At 41.8% G+C, this 23,407-nt stretch overlaps 1 protein-coding gene across 1 annotated transcript in view; it reads left to right on the top strand.

Moving 5' to 3' along the window:
• The window catches only part of LOC140196031 (short transient receptor potential channel 3-like), a 140,583-nt gene that overhangs the window by 36,790 nt on the left and 80,386 nt on the right, over positions 1-23,407 (top strand). Inside the window, exon 2 of the mRNA XM_072254730.1 lies at positions 12,966-13,743. Coding sequence (XP_072110831.1) covers positions 12,966-13,743 — 778 coding nt within the window. The remainder of the gene's footprint in view (positions 1-12,965; positions 13,744-23,407) is intronic.

Here is a 23,407-nt window from a genome sequence, read left to right as displayed (position 1 = left end):
GTATGATGTTCTCCTAAGGGGTTTTCTCGTGGTGTGTCCTCAGGGGCTGTAGGGGCTGATCCAGGATCCACATATTCTGGTGTAGTGTGGACATGAGTAGGTGGTGGCTGTGGTGAGTGGTTGGGTCTTTTGGTTGTTCAGTCTCTGCTTTCACAGCTGCCACTTGTTCTCTGCGGCACAGCAGAGGTCACTCTCATGTAGTGCAGCTCCCTCTTGAATAGATATGCTCCAGGTGCATCTGGTAGTGCAATGTCTTCCCAGTTTTTAGATGTAATGTTGAATTTCTTCAGGCTGATTTTGATGTTATCTTTGAAGCTTTTCCTTTGCCCACCAGGGGCTCACTGACCTTCCTCCAACTGGGAGTAAGGGATCTGATTGTGGAGGAGTGAGTTAGGCATCTGAATTACATGGCCAATCCATCAGAGTTGAAGTTGTTTTATCGTGGTGAAAACATTGTTCACGTTGGCCTCTTCCAGTATGCTGGTGTTAGTGTATCTGTTCTTCCAGCTGATGCTAAAAATCTTTCATAAGGTTCTTTGGTAGTATTGTTCCAAGGCTTTCAGGGTCTCCTGTAGGTAGTCCATGACTCAGCTCAATACAGTAATGTAGGAAGAATGACTGCTCTATAGACCAAAACTTTTGTTTGGATCTGTAGGTCACAGTACAGATGTATTTCCAATGTAAATATTACAAGAAGTGGTTTAAAGTGTTTACAGTGCAGTTCAGAGATTGACGTAATGGGGGGGGGGGGGGGGCTAACCAGAATAAATAATCAGATTGACTGCCTGGTAGAAAAAATTTTAGAGTGGTGTGGTTTTTGTTTTAATTGCCCTTTAGTGCTTTCCTGAAGGGAGTTTTTGAAAAAGGCAGTTTGCTGGGTGGGTAGTGTCCACCATGATTTTTCCTGCCTGCTTCTTTGTCCTGGGCACGTACAAGTCCTGCGGTGATGGTAGACTGCAGACAAGAACTTTTTCTGCTCACCTGACATCTTGCTGTGGTTTTCATATATTGTAAGAGGATGCTGCACCACACCAGACAGAAATGGCTGATGTGAGAGGGCAGTGTGGCATTGCCAGTGTGTTCTAGAGAAGATGGAACAGCAAGAAATATATCATCCGTCAGGCCTTTTATGAAGGAGATGTGGTTCTCCCTCATGAAATCCTGCAAACAGCTGATGCTCAGGAAACTGAATGTTGAAACGGTGCTAACTGCAGATTTGCTTCTGATGAATGGGGGCAGAGCAGATACATCTCTCCCAAAGTTGATACACAATATCCTTGGTTTTGAGGGCATTCAGCTGCAAATTACTATGATTGCAGCAGGCCACTAGTTTGTTTACTTCCTGGTGGTACTTGCATTCGTCACTTCGGGTGATTAGTCTAATGACGGCAGTTTTGTCTGCAAACTTCATCAGTTTAACTGACGGATCACTGGAGACATAGTCATTGGTGTATAGAGAAAATAGGAGAGGGGAGAGACTACACCCCTGTGGCATACCAATGCTGAGAGAGTGGATGTGGAAATGTGCTTGCATAGAAGTGGAATTATTGTTACTGTTCCCAAAATGCACCTTACCACACACACACTGAAGCCCTGATTACATGACCAGGCTCATTATCAGTTTAGATGCTGTCTGACTAGAATCCTTTTTATAAACTGCAAATTGCTAATCAACACTTTAAAGTTAAAACTCAGTATGGAAAATCTATCAGGGTGTTGCAACAGTACAAACAGACATTTCCTCTATAATCTTTAAAAAAAATTAAAATCTTGATCACAAGTGTGGCAAGTTGTGACACAAATACAGCCTTCAAATGCGGTTCTAATGGAACTTCATTAATAAAGGTCCAGGCTGAGGTGACACAATATGGGAATTTACTGATACAGTGGGAGCTTGAGCAGCAGAGGTAGAAGGCACAACCAAAGCCCCCAAGACACAGCATAAACCTTGAATGAGAGCAGAATTCCCAAAGTAGATACAATTTAGAGGGCTAACGCCAAAAGACAGATTGGATACGTAACTGGAAAAAGAAAAGAAAGTTGACAGAAACCACAGGTCACGAGAGAGACCAAACTAAAACTATAAGAAGTTTTAGTTAAGAAAAGGAAAGATAGAGCTTGTCCAGGATTTTGGATGCTGTCGGAATATTGTTTTAGGATTGACTAAGTGGTTTGTGTGTTTAAGCCTGTGTTTAAACTAGCGTCAGGGAAAGTGTTTAAAGTACTTTATTATGGAGGCGGCAGCGATTAAGGTTTGGTGCGATTCAAAGAGGTTATTCACAACTAATGCTTGTGCTCTGAGCAGGGTGACCGTAGAACTACAAGGGCTACAGTCATATCCCTTGGTATCTCATCAGCCACGCTAAACCCTACTGAGTAGCACTAGCAAATCTCCCTCCAGTTCAGGTGCAAGCCATCTCTCTTGTACAGGTCACCCTTACCCAGAAGTGATCCCAATGATGCAAGAACCTGAATCCCTGACCACTGCACTAGCTCTTCAGCCACATATACAACTGAGCTATTTTATTCAAGTTCAACAAAGAACATGGAAACCTACAGCACATTACAGGCCCTTTGGCCCACAATGTTGTGCCGACCATGTAACCTGCTGTAGAAATTGTCTAGAATTTCCCTCGCATAGCCCTTTATTTTTCTAAGCTCCATGTACCAAATGAATATCCAAAGTCCCAATGAACTGTTACTCAGAGTGCTAAGTTCTGTAAAAGTGTTGGTGAAAGTTACGCTGATTGGTGTTTTGACCAATCAGCTGGTAAGGATGTTGCGTTAATCCAGACTAACAGCGACGTGACTGATGTCACGCTATCCAATACATTAGGAGACCCTGGAGAAGTGGGACCATGAGCAGGCTATATCTTTAGAGAAGTGGGGAAGGTAGCTGAGGGTGAAGGCTTTAAAGACAAGCTGTTCTCATTTCTGCAAAGTGAGGGAAAAGATCTGTCTGATGTGAAAGGTTTAATGGGTCCTTCAGGGGTTGATTTAAATTCTGTGCTGGTTTCAGCTATTGCATCACTGGTTGATAAATACCAAAGTTATCATCGGCTGGAGTGTTCTCTGGAGTCAAGCCCACAGCTAATGGGGAAGAAAGGGGGCATTTAATTGTCTGAGAGACATTACTTGAGAATGGAGCAAGTTGTGAAAGACACAATGTCACATGACGTGATTGCTCAGCATATTCAAATGACCCACAAAATGCTCCCTCCTCCATCTTCTACCGAGCTACTCAGAGAAGTTAGAGAGGTGAAAATCGTGATTGAGAAGCAGGGCATTTTCAAAAGCCGAGTGATGCCTTCAGTGGTAGCCCCTGCTGCTAAAGTGACCTCTGATGCCATGGAGATAGAGCTTTTGACGAATGAGGTGGAAAACCTTTGAGCTGAACTGTTTCGATGGATGTCTGCTAATGTTTCAGCTAAATTTGATGCGTCTGTTGGGAAACCCCACCCATCTGCAGAGGACTGCTGCTGAAAAGAGTCTCTTGACTAGAGAGGTGACTAGTATTTTCTGTTACAATTGCAGAGAAGGTGAACATTTCAAGTGAGACTGTGAGGGGCAGGAAAATCTTCGAAGAGTAAGTTAGTGGTTAATCAAACAGAGAGCAAAAGAGGCAAAACTACAGAGGAACCCAGTAAAGGAATGGGCTGGAGTCTCGGAGGAGATGTAGTCCAATCAGTGTATCAAGGGAAATACTAAAGTGCAAAACACTATTCCTGAAGGTTTAGAAACATAGAAAACCTACAGCACAATACAGGCCCTTCCGCCCACAATGCTGCGCCGAACATGTACTTACTTTAGAAATTATCTAGAGTTACCCATAGCCCTCTATTTTTCTGAGCTCCATGTACCTATCCAGGAGTCTCTTAAAAGACCCCATCGTATCCGCCTCCACCACTGTCACCGGCAGCCCATTCCACACACTCACCGCTCTCTGCGTAAAAAAACTTACCCCTGACATCTCCTCTGTACCTACTTCCAAGCACCTTAAAACTGTGCCCTCTTGTGCTAGCCATTTCAGCCCTGAGAAAAAGCCTCTGACTATCCACATGATCAGTGCCTCTCATCATCTTATACACCTCACGAGGTTCACGAGGATGATTCAGGGAATGAAGATGTGAATATATGAGGAGCGTTTGGTAGCTCTGGGCCTGTACTCACTGGAATTTAGAAGAATATGGGGTTGGGGGTGGTGGAATCTCATTGAAACATACCGAATGTTGAAAGGACTAGATAGGGTGGATGTGGAGAGGATGCTTCCTACAGTGAGGGTATCCAGAACTAGAGGGCACAGCCTCAAAATTGAAGGGCGAACCTTTAGAACAGAGGTAAGGAAGGATTTCTTTTAGTCAGAGAGTAGCAAAGCTATGGAATGCTCTGTCATAGACTGTGGTGGAGGCAAAGTCTGTGGGTAAGTAGATTGTTCAAGGCATCAAAGGATATGGCGAGAAGCTAGGTGTATGGAGTTGAGTGGGATCCAGGATCAGCCATGATGGAATGGCAGAGCACACTGGATGGGCTGAATGGCCTAATTCTGCTCCTATGTCTTATGGTTTTATGGTGTTATGTTAGACCATGGCCTCCTCTGGTGCTGCAATGAGGCCAAACTCAGGAGCAGCACCTTATGTTCCATCTGAGAAGCCTCCAACCTGATGGTATGATCATCTCGTTTCAACATTCCCGTTTCCCTCTCCTACCTTATCTTCTTACCTGCCCAACACCTATCTCTGGTGCTCCTCCCCCTTCCCTTGGTCTTCTACCCTCTCCTATCAGATTCCCCCTTCTCCAGCCCGTTATCTCTTTCACCAATCAACTTCCCAGTTCTTTACTTCACCACCTCACTCTCTCCTGGTTTCACCTATCACCTTGTACTTATTCCTCCCCTCCCCCTAAATTCTTGCTCTGGTTTCTCATCATAGTGGGACCCAGCTCTGATATATTCACATGGATTGAAGGTGTTTATGCTAGAGCCATACTTGACACAGGTCCTCAAGATACTTTACTCTACAGATCCTTTCACAACCGGTATTGGACACATCTACCAATGATGCCACTCAGTGCATTTGAGATTTGGGGGTTTAGTACTGATGAGTACCTGTAGATAGATGCTTATTATTGAAACTGGAGTTTTCAGGAGCTGATGTTGGAGAAACTGAGAGTATTGACTCGCCAGTGTTGGTCTGGTTGAAAAGAGTGAAGCTTCCATCTTTCTGGGAACAAATATTTCCATTGTGAGAAGGCTTGCAGGAGCATGTAAGGGGAGGAATGGAGAGAAAACCTTGTCCTTGTCCATGTGTTCAGAGCTGCTTTTGAGAAGGTGCATGTCCTCCTAAGCAGGATGATGAGCAGAAACAAGAAAAACCTGTCATGTTATGTCCTGGACAAGTAGCTATAGTGATAGGAATCCCTGCATTTGCCAAAAAACCCAACACCTCAGCCAGCCAGGTGGATGCTCCTGATAATCAGGAGAAAGAGTCAGGCTTACCTGCAGGAGTGCTGGTGAGACCTGAAGTGCAGAAATCTTCAGCTGTCTACGCAAATCGGATGACAGTGATTCTCAGGTACACCTCAGGAACAGATGTTACCCTCAGACGTGGGATGCCGATTGCCCCTCTTTTTCCTGTGATGGTAGTGTCTAGTTTTGCCGAGGAAATGGAAGAGAAACCGTCTCCTGGGTCAAGGAAGTTAACATTGAATTCTTTCAAATTTGGTGACTCGCCAAGACCCGAGGAGTGGAAAAGGACGAAGATGCTGGAATGTGAAGATGTTGTTCCTACTGATGAGTCTGATGTTGGTTGCTCCAGACTATTAGAGTGACTGAGGACACCCCTTTCCAAGAGAGGCCTCGTCAGTTAGCACCAGTGGAGGTTGAAGGTGTTTGTCAGAACCTGCTTAAACTGAAGGAAGCCAAGTTCAAGGAAGCCATGGGGACCTGAGCTGCCGGAAGGTACAAATGACAGACAGGAGGAGGCACCCTCACAAGAAGTGGCTGAGGCTGGAGAAGCCTAAGATGAGATCAGGAGGTCTCAGAGTCAGAAAATCCCCAGATAGGCTGGCATGAGATGCATTGGGAAAACTTTGTTGCATCTATTCCAATAGTGAGATGCGTTATTGCCATTTACAAATGGTTTGGGGGTCTGGAAACCACAACATTTATTTGAATACTGTGTTATTGGTAATGGTTTAATAAATTCCACAGTCATGAGGACATGACTATTTTTGGTGGGGGGAGAGTGTAATGCCTTGGTTAAGATTTGTATTGCTATGCTGTAGGTATTTCATTTCAGCAGTTGTCTGCAAAAGCAGTGTGTCCTGCTGGTAGAATGTTTTGGTTTTAGCTGAGATTAGGAGCCCTGCTGTAAACGTTAGGAATGTGAGTCAGAAGGACAGTAGTCTAGTTTGGGGTCTTTTGTCTTCTGCTTTGTGCAGATGAATGGCTCCAAAAAGGAAGGGCCAATACTGCTGAGGGAGGACCAGTTTGTTCAGGACTGAGTTCGCGGGAAGTTTGGAATGTGGTGTGTGTGCTTTCGTGCAGACCGTGGGTCCAGCACGTGAGTAAAGGACAACTCCAGTACAAGCTCCAATGGTCATTGTGCACATTGGACCAGTTTAACTGTAATGGGCCCTTTTCTTTTCCTTTCTTTTTCCTACTAATTGTTCAATAAAGCTGAAATTTGTAAATAAGCTTTCTCTATAATTTAATGTGGTGCACAATCTGTTATTTCTTGCTGACCGACAATTGTGTATGGGCAGCGCTTGCACAGTATTCACTCAGGTCAAGGTTTCTTTAATCGGAACATCACGATGTTCTGCTTTGGTTGAACCCCAAATCACACTGACCCGAGCCGTGTATTGTTTATGAAAGGTGGCCTGCTCACTGCTGAGTCATGAGACTGTTGGCAGGTCTAGCTGAAAAGCCCAGTTTGTATAAAGCCCAGTGAGAGGGTTTCACTTAGAAGAAGTATCAAGTGAAATTGGGGCTTATTTGTTTCAATCACAAGACAAAGACTGAAGTACCCATGGATTATGGGTCATCTGAATGAGTTGTGACCCCAGCTGTAGGTGGAGTGATCTGTAGGAGGCAGAGACCAGGTTACTCACCTCATAAAGGAAAACAGTGGACTCATAGCACTTGGGTTAAGAAGGTAGGGAAGAAGAGAAGTACTGTTTAGGAACTGGATAAGAAGAAAGGAGATCAACATGCAAGACAGCAAGTACCGTAAACTGGAAGTGCTAACAGTCAATCTACTGCAACTAGGGACTGTTACTAATGAGTTCATGATATTTATTTATGTGCCATGTTAGGGCAACATGGTAGCATAACACTATTACAGTTTCAGTGATCAATTTCTATCACTGTCTGGAAAGAGTTCATATGTTCTCCTTGGGCTTCTCCGGGTGTTCTGGTTTCCTACCACATCCCAAAGATGTATGGATTAGGATTGGTAAATTGTGGGCATGCTACGTTGCCATTGGAAGCATGGCGGCACTTGTAGTTGCCCAGTACTCTACCTGCTGATTTGATTTGATGCAAATGACACATTTCACTGTATGCTTCGATGTATATGTATCAAATAAAGCCAATCTTATATGTATTAATTAGAATTATTTCTGTTTGTCTTAAAGTTTGCATAAACTGCACCCTGTTCAAAGTTATGGATGTAATTATGTTAGTATAACAACAACAGAGAAGGTAAACAATTAGAGAAAAAGACTAAGAAACTGAAGTTTGTGTTTAGTTAAAGATATGTACAGATATATCTGTAAATAACTAGTTCTTTGTACTATTTATTAAAGAAACTCACAAATGCTACAAGTTGCAATGTGGCAGTGATGTTGTGGAGATGTAAGTGTGTGAGATAACCATGGAGATGTTGTTTCCTTCCTGACATGACACCAGACTATCCTAGTTTAAATGAGCAGGGCATTTACGGGTAGGAGGCAGGTTCGCTCTAAATTATATAGACCGGGTCCAGCAGTGAAATGAGGTGAAGCCATGTCAGCACAACTTCTGATAGTACATTCAGGGAATTAAATCTTGGGTCGGAAGAAGCTCCAAAGGTAAGGATGATGTTTAAATATTTAGGTTTTTTGTGTGATGGATGGAAAAGGTTTGCTCCTATTGACTGAAGAAGAAAGCTCTGAGCCCTCTTGATCTGGTCCTCCACACATGACCCTTCTTGGCCACCACCACTCTGTCTCCATCTTTGAGAACCTATCAGTGACGGATGAGCTTAATACAGGCATACACCCAGTGGCCACTTTATTAGGTACACCTGATTATTAATGCAGATATCTAATCAGTCAATCATGTGGCAGCAGCTCAATGAATAAAAGCATTCAGACATGGTCAAGAGGTTCAGTTACTTTTCAGACCAAACATCAAAATGGGGAAGAAATGTGATTTGAGTGACTTTAATTTCCGGTTTAAGCTGGCCCTGGTGAAGCACAGCAACGACTGACTGGAAGCAAAAACAACTATTAATCACTTTATTGATCGCACACTCTTTTCAAGAATGATCACTGCAATCAATAGCCTGTAACGTCCTTTTCAGAGCTGAGCTTTTGAACTGCCTGTATGATCTGGCATTTTTACTGTTTGAACTGAAATCTCGAAAGTGCATGATGGTTGTGGCATGGCACGTACAAGCCAAATCGAGGCAGCAGGACCCGGGCCCGAGAACAGGGAACAAGCCAACGTTTGGCTGCTGGAGCAGACTTGGAGGCAATTTGAAGCGGCAGGACCAAGGTGAGGCAGAGTCGAGGCAGCAGGGCCCAGGCCCAAGAGTGAGAAAGAACCTGAGGCTTGGCTGATTTAAGGTCAGGGTGTCGGGCTCAGAGGCCAGGGATGGGCTGGTGTTCAGCTCACTGCTCCGAGAGGTTTATTCATCTATGCTCTGGACTGGGGCTGTGGCTTGCAGCTCATGGGCTCCAGAAACAGCTGCGACTGGCTTCATGGCTGTGGAGCCACTTTTGTGAATGTCAGTTCTGAATGCTATTTGCTTACTTTTGTGGTTTGTACGATTTGTTTGTTTTCTAAACTTTGGGTGTTTAACGGTCTATTTCTAACGGGTTCTATTGGGGTTCTTTGTTTTGTGGCTGCCTGTAAGGAGACAAATCTCAAGACTGTAAATAGTATACAGACTTTGATAATAAATGTACTTTAAATTTTGATTGTTGGTGGCAGATGGGATGATTTGAATATCTCAGAAATTGCTGATTTCCTGGGATTTTCATGCACAACAGTCTCTCGAGTTTACAAAGAATGGTACAAAGAAGCAAGAATAACATCCAATAGGTGGCAGTCCTGTGGGCAAAATGCATTGTTACTGAGAGAGGTCGGAGGAGAAAGGGCAGACTGTTTGAAGCTGACAGAAAAGTGACAGTAAAACACATGTTACAACAGTGGTGTACGGAAGAGCATTTCTGAACAACACATCAAACCTTGAAGGAGATGTTCTACAGCAGCAGAAGACCACTCTGGACTCCAAGGTGTACCTAATAAAGTGGCCATTGAGTGTATATGTACTGCAGGACATTGAAATACTATGAATTATGGTGAAATAGCAAGCATTGGACTGAGAGGATCAGGGTTCAGCTGATTTAAAACTAAGTGTGAACTTTCCTGATGAGCAACTTGCAGAAGCTGATCATGTGATGATTGCAGCAGAAATCCTCTTCCAATTCAAGAAAGAACAAAAATGTAATTATAAGTAGGCAGTAGGACATTACTGCAGTTCTATTTATCATGATTAATATCACATATATTGCTTTACTATTTGCAGTTATTAGCAATAAAGCTTTCCACAGAAGAGAAAATTGATTAAAGGGTTGTTTTCAAGCAATAATCTAATGATAGTGATAGAGATCTCAGTGTACCTGATACAAATCAGTCCCTAGGGGCTGTCAAGACTTAAAATTTCATAATCCAGTTTTGGGAGAAATTGATTTAATTTTGAGACAGTTTTCAGGAACAAACCCCTATACAACCTGGAGACTGTCCCCATTGCTTAGTCCGGATCACTCTCTTGTCAATTATGATGCCCAGGATGTTAGTGCTGTAGGAACAGACCATGGTAATGTCATTGAATTTCAAGGGAAAATGGTGAGATTTCCAATTTTTAGAGAAGATTAGTGTCAGGAAATAGGAACTCACCACTTATTATTCATTACTGAACAGCGACAAGACCTTTTTATGTGTTACTCTATCTTAGATCTGAGCTGGTGAAGTGAGGTGTTCCTGTGAACGCCAGGCCTGTAGGATATGACCTGACTGCATCACTTTCAGAGTTGACTATCTTTTCATCCTCTTCTGCTTCCCCTGTCACCACCACTATCATTTGAAGCAGCTCTCATCTCTCTCAAATTGTTGTGTAAACTTGGTAAGACAGAAATGTGCACTGTGCTCATATAACATGCTAATTACAACAAGATAGGTATTGGATTGAAGTCAAGGCAGTAACTGAAGTAAGTGACTAAGGTAAAGGAGATGGTCACTGTACATATATAGAATAGTGCTTTTGCAAAAGTTCAGCTTTGAATACCAATAAGATTAAACGTAAATGTCTCTGAAAACCCACATAATTACTCTAAAGCTCTTGGCATTTAACCGTACAGTGTACAGTGTACAGTTTGCAGGTACTAAATGATGTACAATGCCTCAACAAGAAATTCATACCACCACAGACAGGATCCAGACACATTCTATATCTTAAACTCAGTGGTGCACTCCAGGACTTCTTGCCTCTCTACACGTAGGAATGCAGCCTAAAAGGCTCACGGAAATAAAATGAATGGCATTTAGGGCAGCAACAAAGCAATAACATAGGTTAAATGTTTCTCAATGCAGTGTCAGGAAGAGTATTTGCTACCAGCTATTAATCAACACTCTGATCCCGCTGATCATTCCCATCCACTTTTGACCTAATCAATCCCACTGGCAAATTTTCTGTCAGTGACTGCAACTTGCCACTTTGGTTGTACTTTCTCGGTTATCTGATGGGAATGAGATAGGGGCAATCCCAACGTGTGAATTTCAAAGCATGTGATTGAATGAGTGATTGTAAAGATTTATGAGTAAACATCCATCGTAAGCACACTAGAGAACTTCTACATTGCCCTCACCCCATATTCCTTAAGCCACATCTTGCAGCTAGGCACATGTGGAGATGGCGTACACAACTCTAGAGATGGTTATGTCTCCAGACAAAAGTGTATTTTCAGAAAGACTCCAGTGTTTCATCCTGGCACGTTTCCTATCCCTCAGGGCGTTGCACTCCTTTCAATGTTGCTGCTGAATTCTTCCATGAGAGGAAAAAAAAGATTATTTTCACAATTGTTTGAAGTCCGACAGCACACACCCAGAACTGCTTCTTCCAAAAGCTGTCAAGGTTTTCTACATCACATAATGTGGATTTCTTTCCCGCTTGGTTATTCATTATCAAGTCCTCAGTGCCTTAAACCTCTGCAAACTAACTGAGAATCCATGGCTATTCTGGTGTGATCTAAAGCTAAGGAGATCCCTACACTTTCTTCACAAAAAGACCTCAATCCATTTCATCATGTCTTACACAAGACAATTGGGAAGAGAGAGCAGACAGTTTTATGGGGTTGCAGGGCACCACTGATCTTGCTTTGATAGCATCTCATGCTGACCCAGGAACGGCTGCTACCTGACAGGGGCTCTATTCCCTCAAGGTTCAGCTGGTGTCATCACATGCGATACATCTTACAGGTCAATACCCAGCATCCTGTCAATAGTAGTGATGACTTCATTTGGATACATTCCACAGAGACATCTGTAATTGTGCCACAACAACTATGCATCAAGGACTATTCACTGATGACTCTTGACTCTATGCATAGCTCACGGGTAATCCAGGAAAACAAAGGATATCCTACTAGGGTCATTGTGGTGGAGCAGACTATTGACATGCAGAAGCAATTATTGCACTGCCTGAACCTCTGTGGTACTCACCCCTTGTCTACCAAAGGGTGCACTACCTGGCCTTGATGAGGGCTTATTCTTTGCTTCCTTTCATGGAGTTGATACCAAGCAGGAGAAGAAGAATTTGGTGGAGGTGGTCAAGTAATCTTTTTTATGGTTGAGTCATCTGTAAACAACTTATCCAACTGGAATGGTAATCAGCCAGCCTGGCGTTATCCACGTATCTCTTGTCCTGCAAGTGGAAAGGAAGTAGATCAATGAGAATCTGTCACATTGAATGATGTGTTCATCCTTGTTGAATAGCTGGAGTGATGTAAACTGCGAAACATTGATGTGAGATTGATGACAGTGTGGATGAATGTTACTCTGGGTGTTGTCTATGACTGCTGTTGGGAGGTAAGACTAAGTAATATTTTCACAGATTTTGACTGAAGCTTTCAAACTTCTTGCAATACTAAGTCGATATCCTCTGTGCATGGTTTTTCATATGGACCATTGCCAGCTGACAATATCTCTAAGGACTTTCTATCCTTCATGAGGAGAAACTTCTCTCCTCCCTCCATAGAAAAAAACTTATTCACTTTTACCTGCACCCTGCCATCACTTGCAGCTCACTTTGATTACAATAATGCTTTATACCTCTGGTTGCAATCATGTCTACTACCTTTTAAGAGAAGTATTTTTAATTATTGCTAGCGATCTTCAACTCATTAAGGCTAGGGATGGTGTTGGCTCGTATCTGGAATTACTGTAAGCTGAACATTGCATGCCTCAATCCAGCACATTTCTTGGCTCTATCCAATTCAGTTTCATTTATTTCATTAATTTCTTGAGAAAACCACAGTAACCGCAAGTAATCATATTAAAATTACATTAGGCAAGCTTTAGGAAAAGTTAAATGTTATGTAAACAATTTTATTTTTAAAATGCAGCTGTACTAAGGTCAGCGGCATTGATTGCCGAAATGTTTCATATATAACTGTGGTGTATTTTTCTCTCCCTATCCTAGGCAACGTGTCAGTAACCCAGCAGTAATGCAGCGGAGAATGACAGTGCTCAGAGAGAAAGGAAGGAGGCAGGCTGTGCGGGGACCAGCGTTCATGTTCAATGACAGGGGAACGAGTTTAACCCCAGAAGAGGAGCGTTTTTTGGACGCGGCCGAATATGGAAACATCCCAGTTGTCCGGAGGATGCTGGAGGAGAACAAGTCACTGAATGTTAACTGTGTTGATTACATGGGCCAAAACGCACTCCAACTAGCAGTTGGAAATGAACATCTGGAAGTAACAGAGCTTCTTCTGAAGAGGGATAACCTGGCTCGAATCGGAGATGCGTTATTACTTGCTATCAGTAAGGGTTACATACGAATTGTGGAAGCAATTTTGAATCACTCTGGATTTGAGCCCAGTAATCGTCTGACCCTTAGCCCATGTGAACAAGAAATGCAGGATGATGATTTTTATGCCTATGATGAAGATGGCACCAGATTTTCTCCAGATATCACCCCAATAATACTGGCAGCACACTGCCAGAAATATGAAGTGGTGCATATGTTGTTGATGAAGGGAGCACGGATTGAGAAACCCCATGACTATTTCTGCAAATGTACTGAATGTGTGGAGAAGCAAAAACACGATTCCTTTAGCCACTCCAGATCCAGGATCAATGCATACAAAGGATTAGCAAGCCCTGCCTATTTGTCATTGTCTAGTGAGGATCCAGTACATACTGCACTGGAACTTAGTAATGAATTAGCCAAGTTGGCAAACATTGAAAAAGAATTTAAGGTAAGATTTATGAATTCTTAAATATACGTCTAAACAGGTATATTTTATTTAAATTTTATAAAAGCTGCGCTGGTTAAAAAAAGTGAATTGGAACATTGAGATAGTTAATCCTTCAACTGCCAAGGGTGGGTTGGTGGTGCACAGAATTTATTTCCCTGGAGCAGTTTCTCTGATCCAGCATTTCATGCCTTGTGATACTGAAACGAACTGTAATTTTCTGCCATGGCGAAGGTTAATGCAAACTGTTTTCTACATGAGTCAATGTGAATATTAGTGTGTGATTTGGTTGTTGTGTCCTGATCTAGATAGTGTTACATGGAAAAATCATCCATTAGTTTAATGCTGCAGAATGAGGTTAACATACTAACTGTCATAACATTGTAATACTTGCTGTCGGCGTCAGGCTGCATGTGAAAAATAGCCACATAATTATTAAGTTGTTTGGGAAATTAAAAAAATACTAAACCAAAAAAAAATGCTTTAAAGTCTACCATCTTTGAATTCTACTACAAGATTCCAGCTAAACGTTTCAACAGTAATGGTGGTTAAACCACACTTTGTCCCATCAGTTTAACTGCCCTAGGTATCTCCAGTTTTTGTAGTTTCAGACATACACTCAGTGGCCACATTATTAGGTATGCCTGCATATCTGCTCACTAATGCAAGTATCTAATCAGCCAGTCATGTGGCAGCAACTCAATGCATAAACACATGTAGACATAGTCAAGAGGTTCAGTTGTTGTTGTTCAGACCAAACATCAGAATGGGGAAGAAATGTGATCTAAGTGACTTTTACTGTGGAATGATTGTTGGTGGCAGACGGGGTGGTTTGAGTATCTCAGAAACTGCTGATCTCCTGGGAATTTCACGCACAGCAGACTCTAGTGTTTGCAGAGAATGGTGTGAAAAACAAAAGCCACCCAGTAAGCAGCAGTTCTGTGGGAAAAAAATACCTTTTTAATGGGAGAGGTCAAAGAAGGATGGCTAGACTGGTTCAAGCTGACAGGAAGGTGACAGAAATTCAAATAACTACGCCTTACAACAGTGTGCAGAAGAGCATCTCTGAACGCACAACATGTCAAAGCTTGAAGTGGATGGGCTACAGCACTGCATGACCACAGACATATACAGTAACCACCTTATTCACAGGAGGTGAATAATAAAATAATCGCTCTGCATATCAGAAAGCCAAAACATTGCATCAAGCTTCTATAGCAAACTCTCCCAACATTGAGCATGTAGATGGTGACCCTTGTACTTAGTCCAAGTCCTTAAGCTTGAACTCCTTTGTAGCTAATTTTATTTCAACCAGGAGGCACATCACACGTACTATAGGTTATTTGCATTCATGTGAACAGAAAATAGTGAATTTAACATATTTTACTTTAATAGAAGCTGCAGAAGGGATAAGTAAGAAATTTATATATACTGTAAGCCACAGAACCCAAACCTATCTTGCCTACACTATCCTGCTTCTTGAAATCACTCCATTCTATTCTCCCAGAATGTCTGCTTCTACTCAATCTGTTGTGGCAATGGCGCTCCTTCATCAGCGTTTCCGAGATGCTGTTCTTTCTCCTTAACCGTGGCGGTACCAGCACCATAGCTGATGGATTTTCAAATGTTTCTATTCTACTTCATGTACTTCTCCTTTCAACTATTCTCCTTTCACCCAGAGAAAGGATAAGATTCTTGGATAGGGTAGGAAAGTATAGGACTCTCCTTCCACCCTATCCCTACTTAATGGATATCCTATTCTCTATCTGGGTATCCTCCAACCTGATGGCATGAATATCGATTTCTGCTTCTGGTTAAAAAAAAATTCCCTCCCCCTCCCCTCTTTTATTCCCCACACTGGCCTTTCATCTCTTCTTACTTGCCCATCATTTCCCCCTGGGTCCCCTCCTCCTTCCCTTTCTCTTATAGTCCATTCTCCCTTCCTATCAGATTTCTTCTTCTCCAGCCCTTTACCTTTCCCGCCCACCTGGCTTCATCTACCACCTTGAGTTACCCTCCTTCCCCTACCACCACCTTTTTATTCTGGTGTTTTCTTCCTTCCCATTCAGTCTTGAAGACGGGTCTCGAACTGAAATGATGACTGTTTATTCATGTCCATAGATGCTGCCTGACCTGCTGAGTTCCTGCAGCACTTTGTGTGTGTTGCTCTGGATTTCCAGCATCTGCAGACTTTCTCACATTTATCATACTTAATGGATTATCATCCATAATTACTGTTGCTTTGTATGAGATAGACCAATAGATACATTTTCTCATCCCCTTAGGCTCTCCAGAGGGACTGTTTCCTACATAATTTGCTAGTATATTCTTCCATCTCTACCAACGTCCACTTCCCTTCTCAAAGTACTTGTCCATTGGCTCTTATACTGTCACAGCAAATCTGAATGTAAACTTAATTAACAATATCTTATCTTCTGGTTAGATGCATTAAAGATTTTGGAATTCAACGTTTATAACCAAAAGACCTGATAAAGTGTCATGGCCCAAAATGTCAGCTCTTTATTCTTCTCCAAAGATACTGCCTGGCCTGCTGAGTCCTTCCAGCATATTGTGTGTGTTGCTCAGTATGTATAACCAGTTTTTTTTCCAGTTTGTGACCTAACAGTTCAACTGTTAGGTCAATAATCTGTAACATTAACTCAGTCTTCCTCCACGAGTGCTGCCCGACTGTCTGGGTATTTCCAGATTCACTTTTATTTTAGATAACAAACACCTGCCATGTTCGGCATCTCTGTGTTGTTTTTATTGTTTTTCACTCTGTTCTCATTCACCTTCCTCCATTTGCACTGGCTCAGCTGCAATTCAAAGAGGAGTTGAAAGGATGTGAGGGAAAATAGGTTATAATGAAATAAGCTGAGTAATGGGATTGTTCAATGACCTAGCATAAATTCAGTGTGGTGAGAAATATGTAAATGTGGGAAGCAGCTGTCTCTATTGTTTCATAGTTGGTGTCCACATGATTAGTCTCACTCAGTTTGTCTAGCCACCACCGTTATAGACATGCCCTTTCTAAGTGAACCTTCACTTTATTTAGATGACAGCTGAACTCAAAATCAATGTTTTGGTTCAATTCAATGTTTTAAAGGTTGAGGCATTGAAAAGAAAGTATGAACATCCCAAAGCAGGAAATGAGGAAGCTGGCAATCTCTTTAGTGATTACTCGAACCCATTTAAAGAGATTACCTGTAGAATAAAACTAAAACATAAGTTGGTGACATTTGACGGACAATTTTCTATAAAGCTCCCAAATCAACACTGAACCTTGACCTTTTCAGAGAATTCAAACAAACAGTACAAAAGAAAAGCAAATGCCACAAATGGAAAGAAAACACAGGGTGGACTGAAAGTATAGGGAAGGATATTAATGTGAAAGGAACCTTGTTACTATGCCAAGCTGACTCATAACTTGACAAACTTCTTTCATCAAGTAAATGACAAATAAGGAGACAAAGTTATAGGATTTCAGAGCTGTACCTTCATCCAACCACATCCTACCAACCGTTTTGACAATCTACAGTAATCCCCACTTACCCACATGAGGTCCATATCCTTCTGTGCCTTGCCCAATTAAGTTTCTGTCTGAATGCCTCTCAGACAGCAATTGTATCCAATTCCACCACTTGGCCAGATATTTGTAATCCAGGGAGTGGGAAACGCAGAATCAAATATCGCTGTGATGATTGTACGTTCTAGTACCAATTGTTTGGCGACAATAAAGTATAAAGTGTATCACCCATTCACAGCATAAAAAACACTGGCTCCTGAAATTCCCTTTCAACCTCCCACCTCTTACCTTAAAATTGTACACTCCTGTTTTTGATAGCCCTACCATGGGGAGAAAAATTGATTGTCCACTCTATCAATTCCACTCATAACTTTACACCCTTCTGTCAGGTCACCTCTTATTCTTCTGTACCCCAGAGAAAACAAGCCCAGCCCATCCAATCTCCAATAACTAAAATTCTCCAATTCAACAACATCTGGATGAATCTCCTCTCTATTCTCCCCAACATAGTCACACCAGGACTGCACAATACTCCAAGTGTGCCCTAATCAGTCTTGTGTAATCTTGCAACATAATGTCCTACCTCTTTTATAGTCTATACCCTAATCTATGAAGACAAGTATGTCACGTGCCTTCTTCACCACCAAATCTATTTATGTTGTTGCTTTTCGAGAACTTGGACCTTTTATCCTTAGATCTCCCAGTTCATTCCTAAGAGCTCTACCATTTAATGTATATGTCCTACTCTGTTTAACTTCCCAAACCACATCACATAACACATGACAGGACTAAAAATTCAATCTGCGAACAATCTTTCAAAGGTTTCAAAGGTACATTTAATGTCAGAGAAATGTATACAATATACGTCTTGAGATGCTTTTTCTTTGCAACCATCCACGAAAACAGAGGAGTGCCCCAAAGAATGAATGACAGTTAAATGTTAGAACCCCAAAGTCCCCCCCAGCTCTCCTCCCTCCCACACATAAGCGGCAACAAGCAGCAATCCCCCCTCACCCCACCGGCACCCACCACTGAGTACTCAAGCGTGAGTAAAGCAATAGAAAAGACACAGACTTGCAGTTACCCCAAAGACTACTCGTTCACCAGGTATTCAGCATGCCACAGACTCTCTCTCTCCCTCATACGGGAGAAAGAGATGTCACTGTTTTCACATCGAGCGGGGAGACATAACAAACAACTCACTGATTTACGATGTTAAAAGTCCATTACATTGTTATTTTCAAGCTCTGTCCCCAAAGATCTGGGCACACAGCTGTAGATATTCTGACTCCCCTGACAACACACGGGTCTCCTGCTGTGACACCGACCTTCGATCCGCCCGTCTCCAGAGCCCCAAGATCCTAGGCCTCCAAAGCCGAGCCAGGTCCTTAGGCCGACCCCTTGGCGTGCCAAACAACAACGGCCAGTTATGAAACCCTGAGAGTGGGTCCCATTCCCACAAAGAACCGTAGTCAGCATGTAACTCTAGGTCAGGGTCTTCAAAAGAACCCTGAAAGGGAAAAATAAAAGATGCCCAACTTTCCAGCTGATCCATATCCTGCTACAGCCTTAGACAGAAGTGTAAAAACAATTATATTACTCTTAGGCCGAGGTACCATTTTCAACTATCACAGGTCCTGAGATTCTCATCCGTTTAATTGTAACTTGTCTGTGGATTTCCAATTTACATAAGACAGCATTAATATTTATGGACAGGGTGAACAAGTGGTCACAGTAGTGTGAAGAAATCCAGAAATACTGCATGCACGTAGTCGATACTGACCATACTCATGAACTCATGAACGTCCTTTCACTCCGTTCCTGGCTGGTGGCCTGCAGATGAAGGGGATCACTAAGCATGGATCCTACAACCAGAAAAGATCACATTGATTGGGATGTACGGTATAGGACCAGCAGTCAGACCGTAAGACCATAAGACATAGGACTAGAATTAGGCCATCTGGCCCACTGAGTCTGCCCTGCCATTTAATCGTATTTAATCATAGCTGACCCTTCTCTCTCTCTCTCTCTCTCTCTCTCTCTCTCTCTCTCTCTCTCTCTCTCTCTCTCTCTCTCTCTCCTCTCTCTCTCTCCCTCCCTCCCTCTCCCCTCTCCCTCCCCCTCTCTCTCTCCCTCCTCTCTCCCTCTCCCTCTCCCTCTCCCTCTCCCTCTCCTCTCCCCTCTCCCTCTCTCCCTCTCTCTCTCCCTCTCTCTCTCCCTCCCTCCCTCCCTCCCTCTCTCTCTCCCTCTCTCTCTCTCTCTCTCTCTCTCTCTCTCTCTCTCTCTCTCTCTCTCTCTCTCTCTCTCTCTCTCTCTCGCAGGAGAGAGTGTAAACTGGCAAGTGTTAGAAGTTTAACAGTGGTCGGAGTTGGGAGGAAGATGGATGAATATCTGGGTTTGGTCAGTGCTGTATGCTTCAAGTGACTTCGTTATTGATCAAGTTATTACTTCGTTTCGTTATTAATCTCATTATTTTCCTGGTGAAAATATGCAAAAAAACAGAACAGAAGTAGACAAGAATGTCCTTTGAGCTTATCCATGGCTGAACTAATCTTGGCTTTAAATCACTTTCTTTAACCCCCAACATTATTTCAACCTTGCATATATTCAAGAAATCATTCTTCACAGCTCCCCAGGGTAGAGAATTCCAGATATTCTATTTTCCTTACCAAAGTGGATAAATTTATATTTCCTCGCATTTACTAAACCTTTGCCACTTATTTAACCTACCCATATTTTTTGGCAGACTCTTTGTGTCCTTTCTGCGTATGCTTGCCAGCAATCCTGCTTATCTTTGTGTTATCAGTGAACTTGACTAAAATATACAGGGTCCTGTCATCAAAATGTGGCTCATAACTAATTGAGACCCTAGGTTATAACTGTGTATCCCACTAATTGTAGCTTGCTGATCAGTTTTATGTGAGCTTGTCATCCGTCTGTTTTATTATATTATCCCCATCTCCTTCAGCTCTCAATATGATCAGTAACCGTTATGTGGCTTCTTAATGAATGCCTTTTGGAATTCCACTGGAAATATAATAAATCTGGTTCTCCATTACCCACCATGCTCATAACATCCTCAATACAAGCTAATATACTTGCTAAACAGAATCCCCCCCCCCCCCATAATACCATGCTGACCTTACTGGATGGCTCACTAAGTGCTCTCTATCAACTTACATAAGAAGGTCCAGCATTTCCCTGATGACAAACATTGCTGTAGTTGACTTACCATTTTTTGCTTGCTGTCTCCATCCTTGCTTGAATAGGAACAGTACACTTGTGATGTTCCAGTCTGTTGGGATATTTCCAGAATGAAATATTCCTGATTTGCTCTGTAGCCACTTCTTTTAAGTTGCTGTAATGCAGACAAGGTCAGTCTTTAGTTCCAGTAGATTACCTAGCACTTGCTCTCTAGTGATAATGTCTATTTTAAAGTCTTCCCTTCATTTTGGTGTTCTGCCATGGAAACATACAGAATAGGAGTTGGAACTGGCAATTCAATAAAGCAATACTTTTCATTTGCACATATAGACAAATTAAAAGAACTTATTCACAGGAAAAGGAATCCATATAAAGTGTGGTATATTATATACTGTGCCTTATATATTTATATGTATGATAAATTATCCTATATATTTAAACTCATATTATTCACCAAACATAAGGTCAGGTGTGAGGGTATTATTCTCCTCATTGGCAAAAGCTCAGTAGGAAGTGGCAGTTTATCAAATAATTCAATCAGACTCCAGCAATTATTAGTTAAAGTAAAACACTATCCTATAGATGCTGCCTGGCCTGCTGCATTCACCAGCAATTTTTATGTGTGTTGCTTGAAATTCCAGCATCTGCAGATTTCCTCGTGTTTGCACTATCTCAATGTTTGGATAGTCAGTGGCTTTTTCCCAGGTTGAAATGGTTGCCACAAGAGGACACAGGTTTAAGGTGCTGGGGAGTAGGTACAGAGGAGATGTCAGGGGTAAGTTTTTTTACTCAGAGAGTAGTGAGTGCGTGGAATGGGCTGCCAGCAACGGTGATGGAGGCAGATATGATAGGGTCTTTTAAGAGACTTTTGGATAGGTACATGGAGCTCAGAAAAATAGAGGGCTATGGGGGAGTCTAGTAATTTCTGAGGGACATGTTCGGCACAACTTTGTGGACTGAAGGGCTTGTATTGTGCTGTAGGTTTTCTATGTTTCTATGGTCTTTTATTTAAAATTATTCCATTCAACATTAACCACCACATCCAAAATACTAGAAAGAAACTGGTATTGGTTTAAGGAGGACTTTGGATGACATTGCTAAGGAGTATCATATTGTCCCTAAGGCATCTATATGTCAGAGTTGAAATAAGCACTCAAAGAAATTTGAAATAACATCAAAACAAAATGTTGTAGATGTAAAATATTTCTGCCAATGTGAGACTGAATTCATTACCAGAACTTTCTCATGAATATTTTTGTGTTTTTTGAGCCTAGTAACCTGTTAACTGTGAGGCAGTTTGTTGTACATTGGAACAAAATGCAAACAGGCATATGGTTCTATTCCCTACGCTGACATGCCCAATTGTATAATAATTGGTATATTATAAGAATTTAACTTTAAATCCAAAGTTGAAATTGGTTCTTAACGATTACGTAAGTAGGAAATTGGGAAGAATGTTAAACAGAATGCTAATGCCATTCTTCTGCTGTGCAAGATGAATTTTATCCTTGTAAGACAGAGAAATAGAGATAAACTTCTGAAGCTACATAAAATCGGTGCAAGCCTGGACGGTTTTGAAATAGTCTTGTAAATAGAAGGTGAACTGATAGAGAACAAAATGCAATTTCTCTAATTGATGCTTCCTGGTGTGAGAAATGTACTGGAAGTGCAAAGAAAGACCTGAAAAAAAACAGATTATTTTTCCTTCAGCAGAAGAGTTCACTGAGTGATTAAAGTTATTTCGAATGATGAAGAGTTAGAGTGAAGTAGTAGAAACAAGTAATTGCCAGTGGCCTAACAGTCTAGAATTAAGGAAGATCGGATTTACAATTAACTGTAAAGTGTGTGGGATAAATAATAAGTTTTAAAAAATGCAATTTGCATTCTGAAGCTAGAGAATGAACTTTTGATAGAGTAATTTTGAAAGCTTACTTACTTACTACTTACTGCCCATTACGTTTTGGGCAGCAATAAAAACCCACCATCTCTGGCAATGTTCAGGGCTTCCTTCATCATGTCAGTAGCTTCCTCTTGGTTTTCACTGCTGTCAGCCATTCAAGTCCCTGGTGGAAACTCAGGAATACTGTTGCACTCAGATGTAAAAGGATTAAAGGCTTATTTTGAACCCTCATATGTGGTTTTTGGATAATTCAATGAGCAATTTTCTGATCATGATTGTAATACAACTCAAATCTGGTACATTTCCAGATTTAGCAGAAGTGATATTTATGATAAATTTATTTTCCTTTGTTAGGACTTTATGCTAGTTGGCATTCAGTTATCACAACAATTGTTGGGTCTTATTTATGAGATCTTATCGAAATAAATTTGAAATTTAGATAGATTAAATATGCCTTGTACATATGAAGGTTGAGTAAAAGATATGATGTGGATCATACACCTTTGCTTGGAGAACATAGAGAATGCAAGTTATTGAGCAATGTGAATTTGGTATCTGTCCTGTTAAGTTAGTGCATGCACTAATACGCTGTTTCAGTCAAAGAAGTGAGGTCTAAACAGCGGGAAGCAGTCATACAACTGTGCTATTTAAAGGCATTATCAATTACTTGCAGGATTGTTGGGGACCAAGTCAGTGGAAAGTTCTGTGAAGCGGCAATGAATGAACAGATTGCTTTTCACAATATTGAGACAGGTATTTTTTCCAAGCTATTTTGGCCTGGCACAAACAGGAACAAAAGGAGAAGGCAAGGACTATTTCAATAAGAAGGGTATAGGAAGAATGGGGAAACAGCTTTGGTGTAGAGGATGTAGCCTTCAGGCGTTGTTTGGAAGCGCTTTCCACCTCGAGAGAGCAATGTTTCCAGAGGATGGTTTTCAAAGGCAATGATGTAACCATTCATCTGCTGATCTGGGTTGTTCTGCCTTTAGAAGGAAGTAATTTGCTGTTACCCTGTGGTCTTCAGATCTCTCCAGGTA

Source organism: Mobula birostris, chromosome 4, assembly GCF_030028105.1.
Source record: "Mobula birostris isolate sMobBir1 chromosome 4, sMobBir1.hap1, whole genome shotgun sequence".
NCBI classification, from domain to species: Eukaryota; Metazoa; Chordata; class Chondrichthyes; order Myliobatiformes; family Myliobatidae; genus Mobula; species Mobula birostris.
This window is presented reverse-complemented; position numbering and strand designations above follow the sequence as displayed.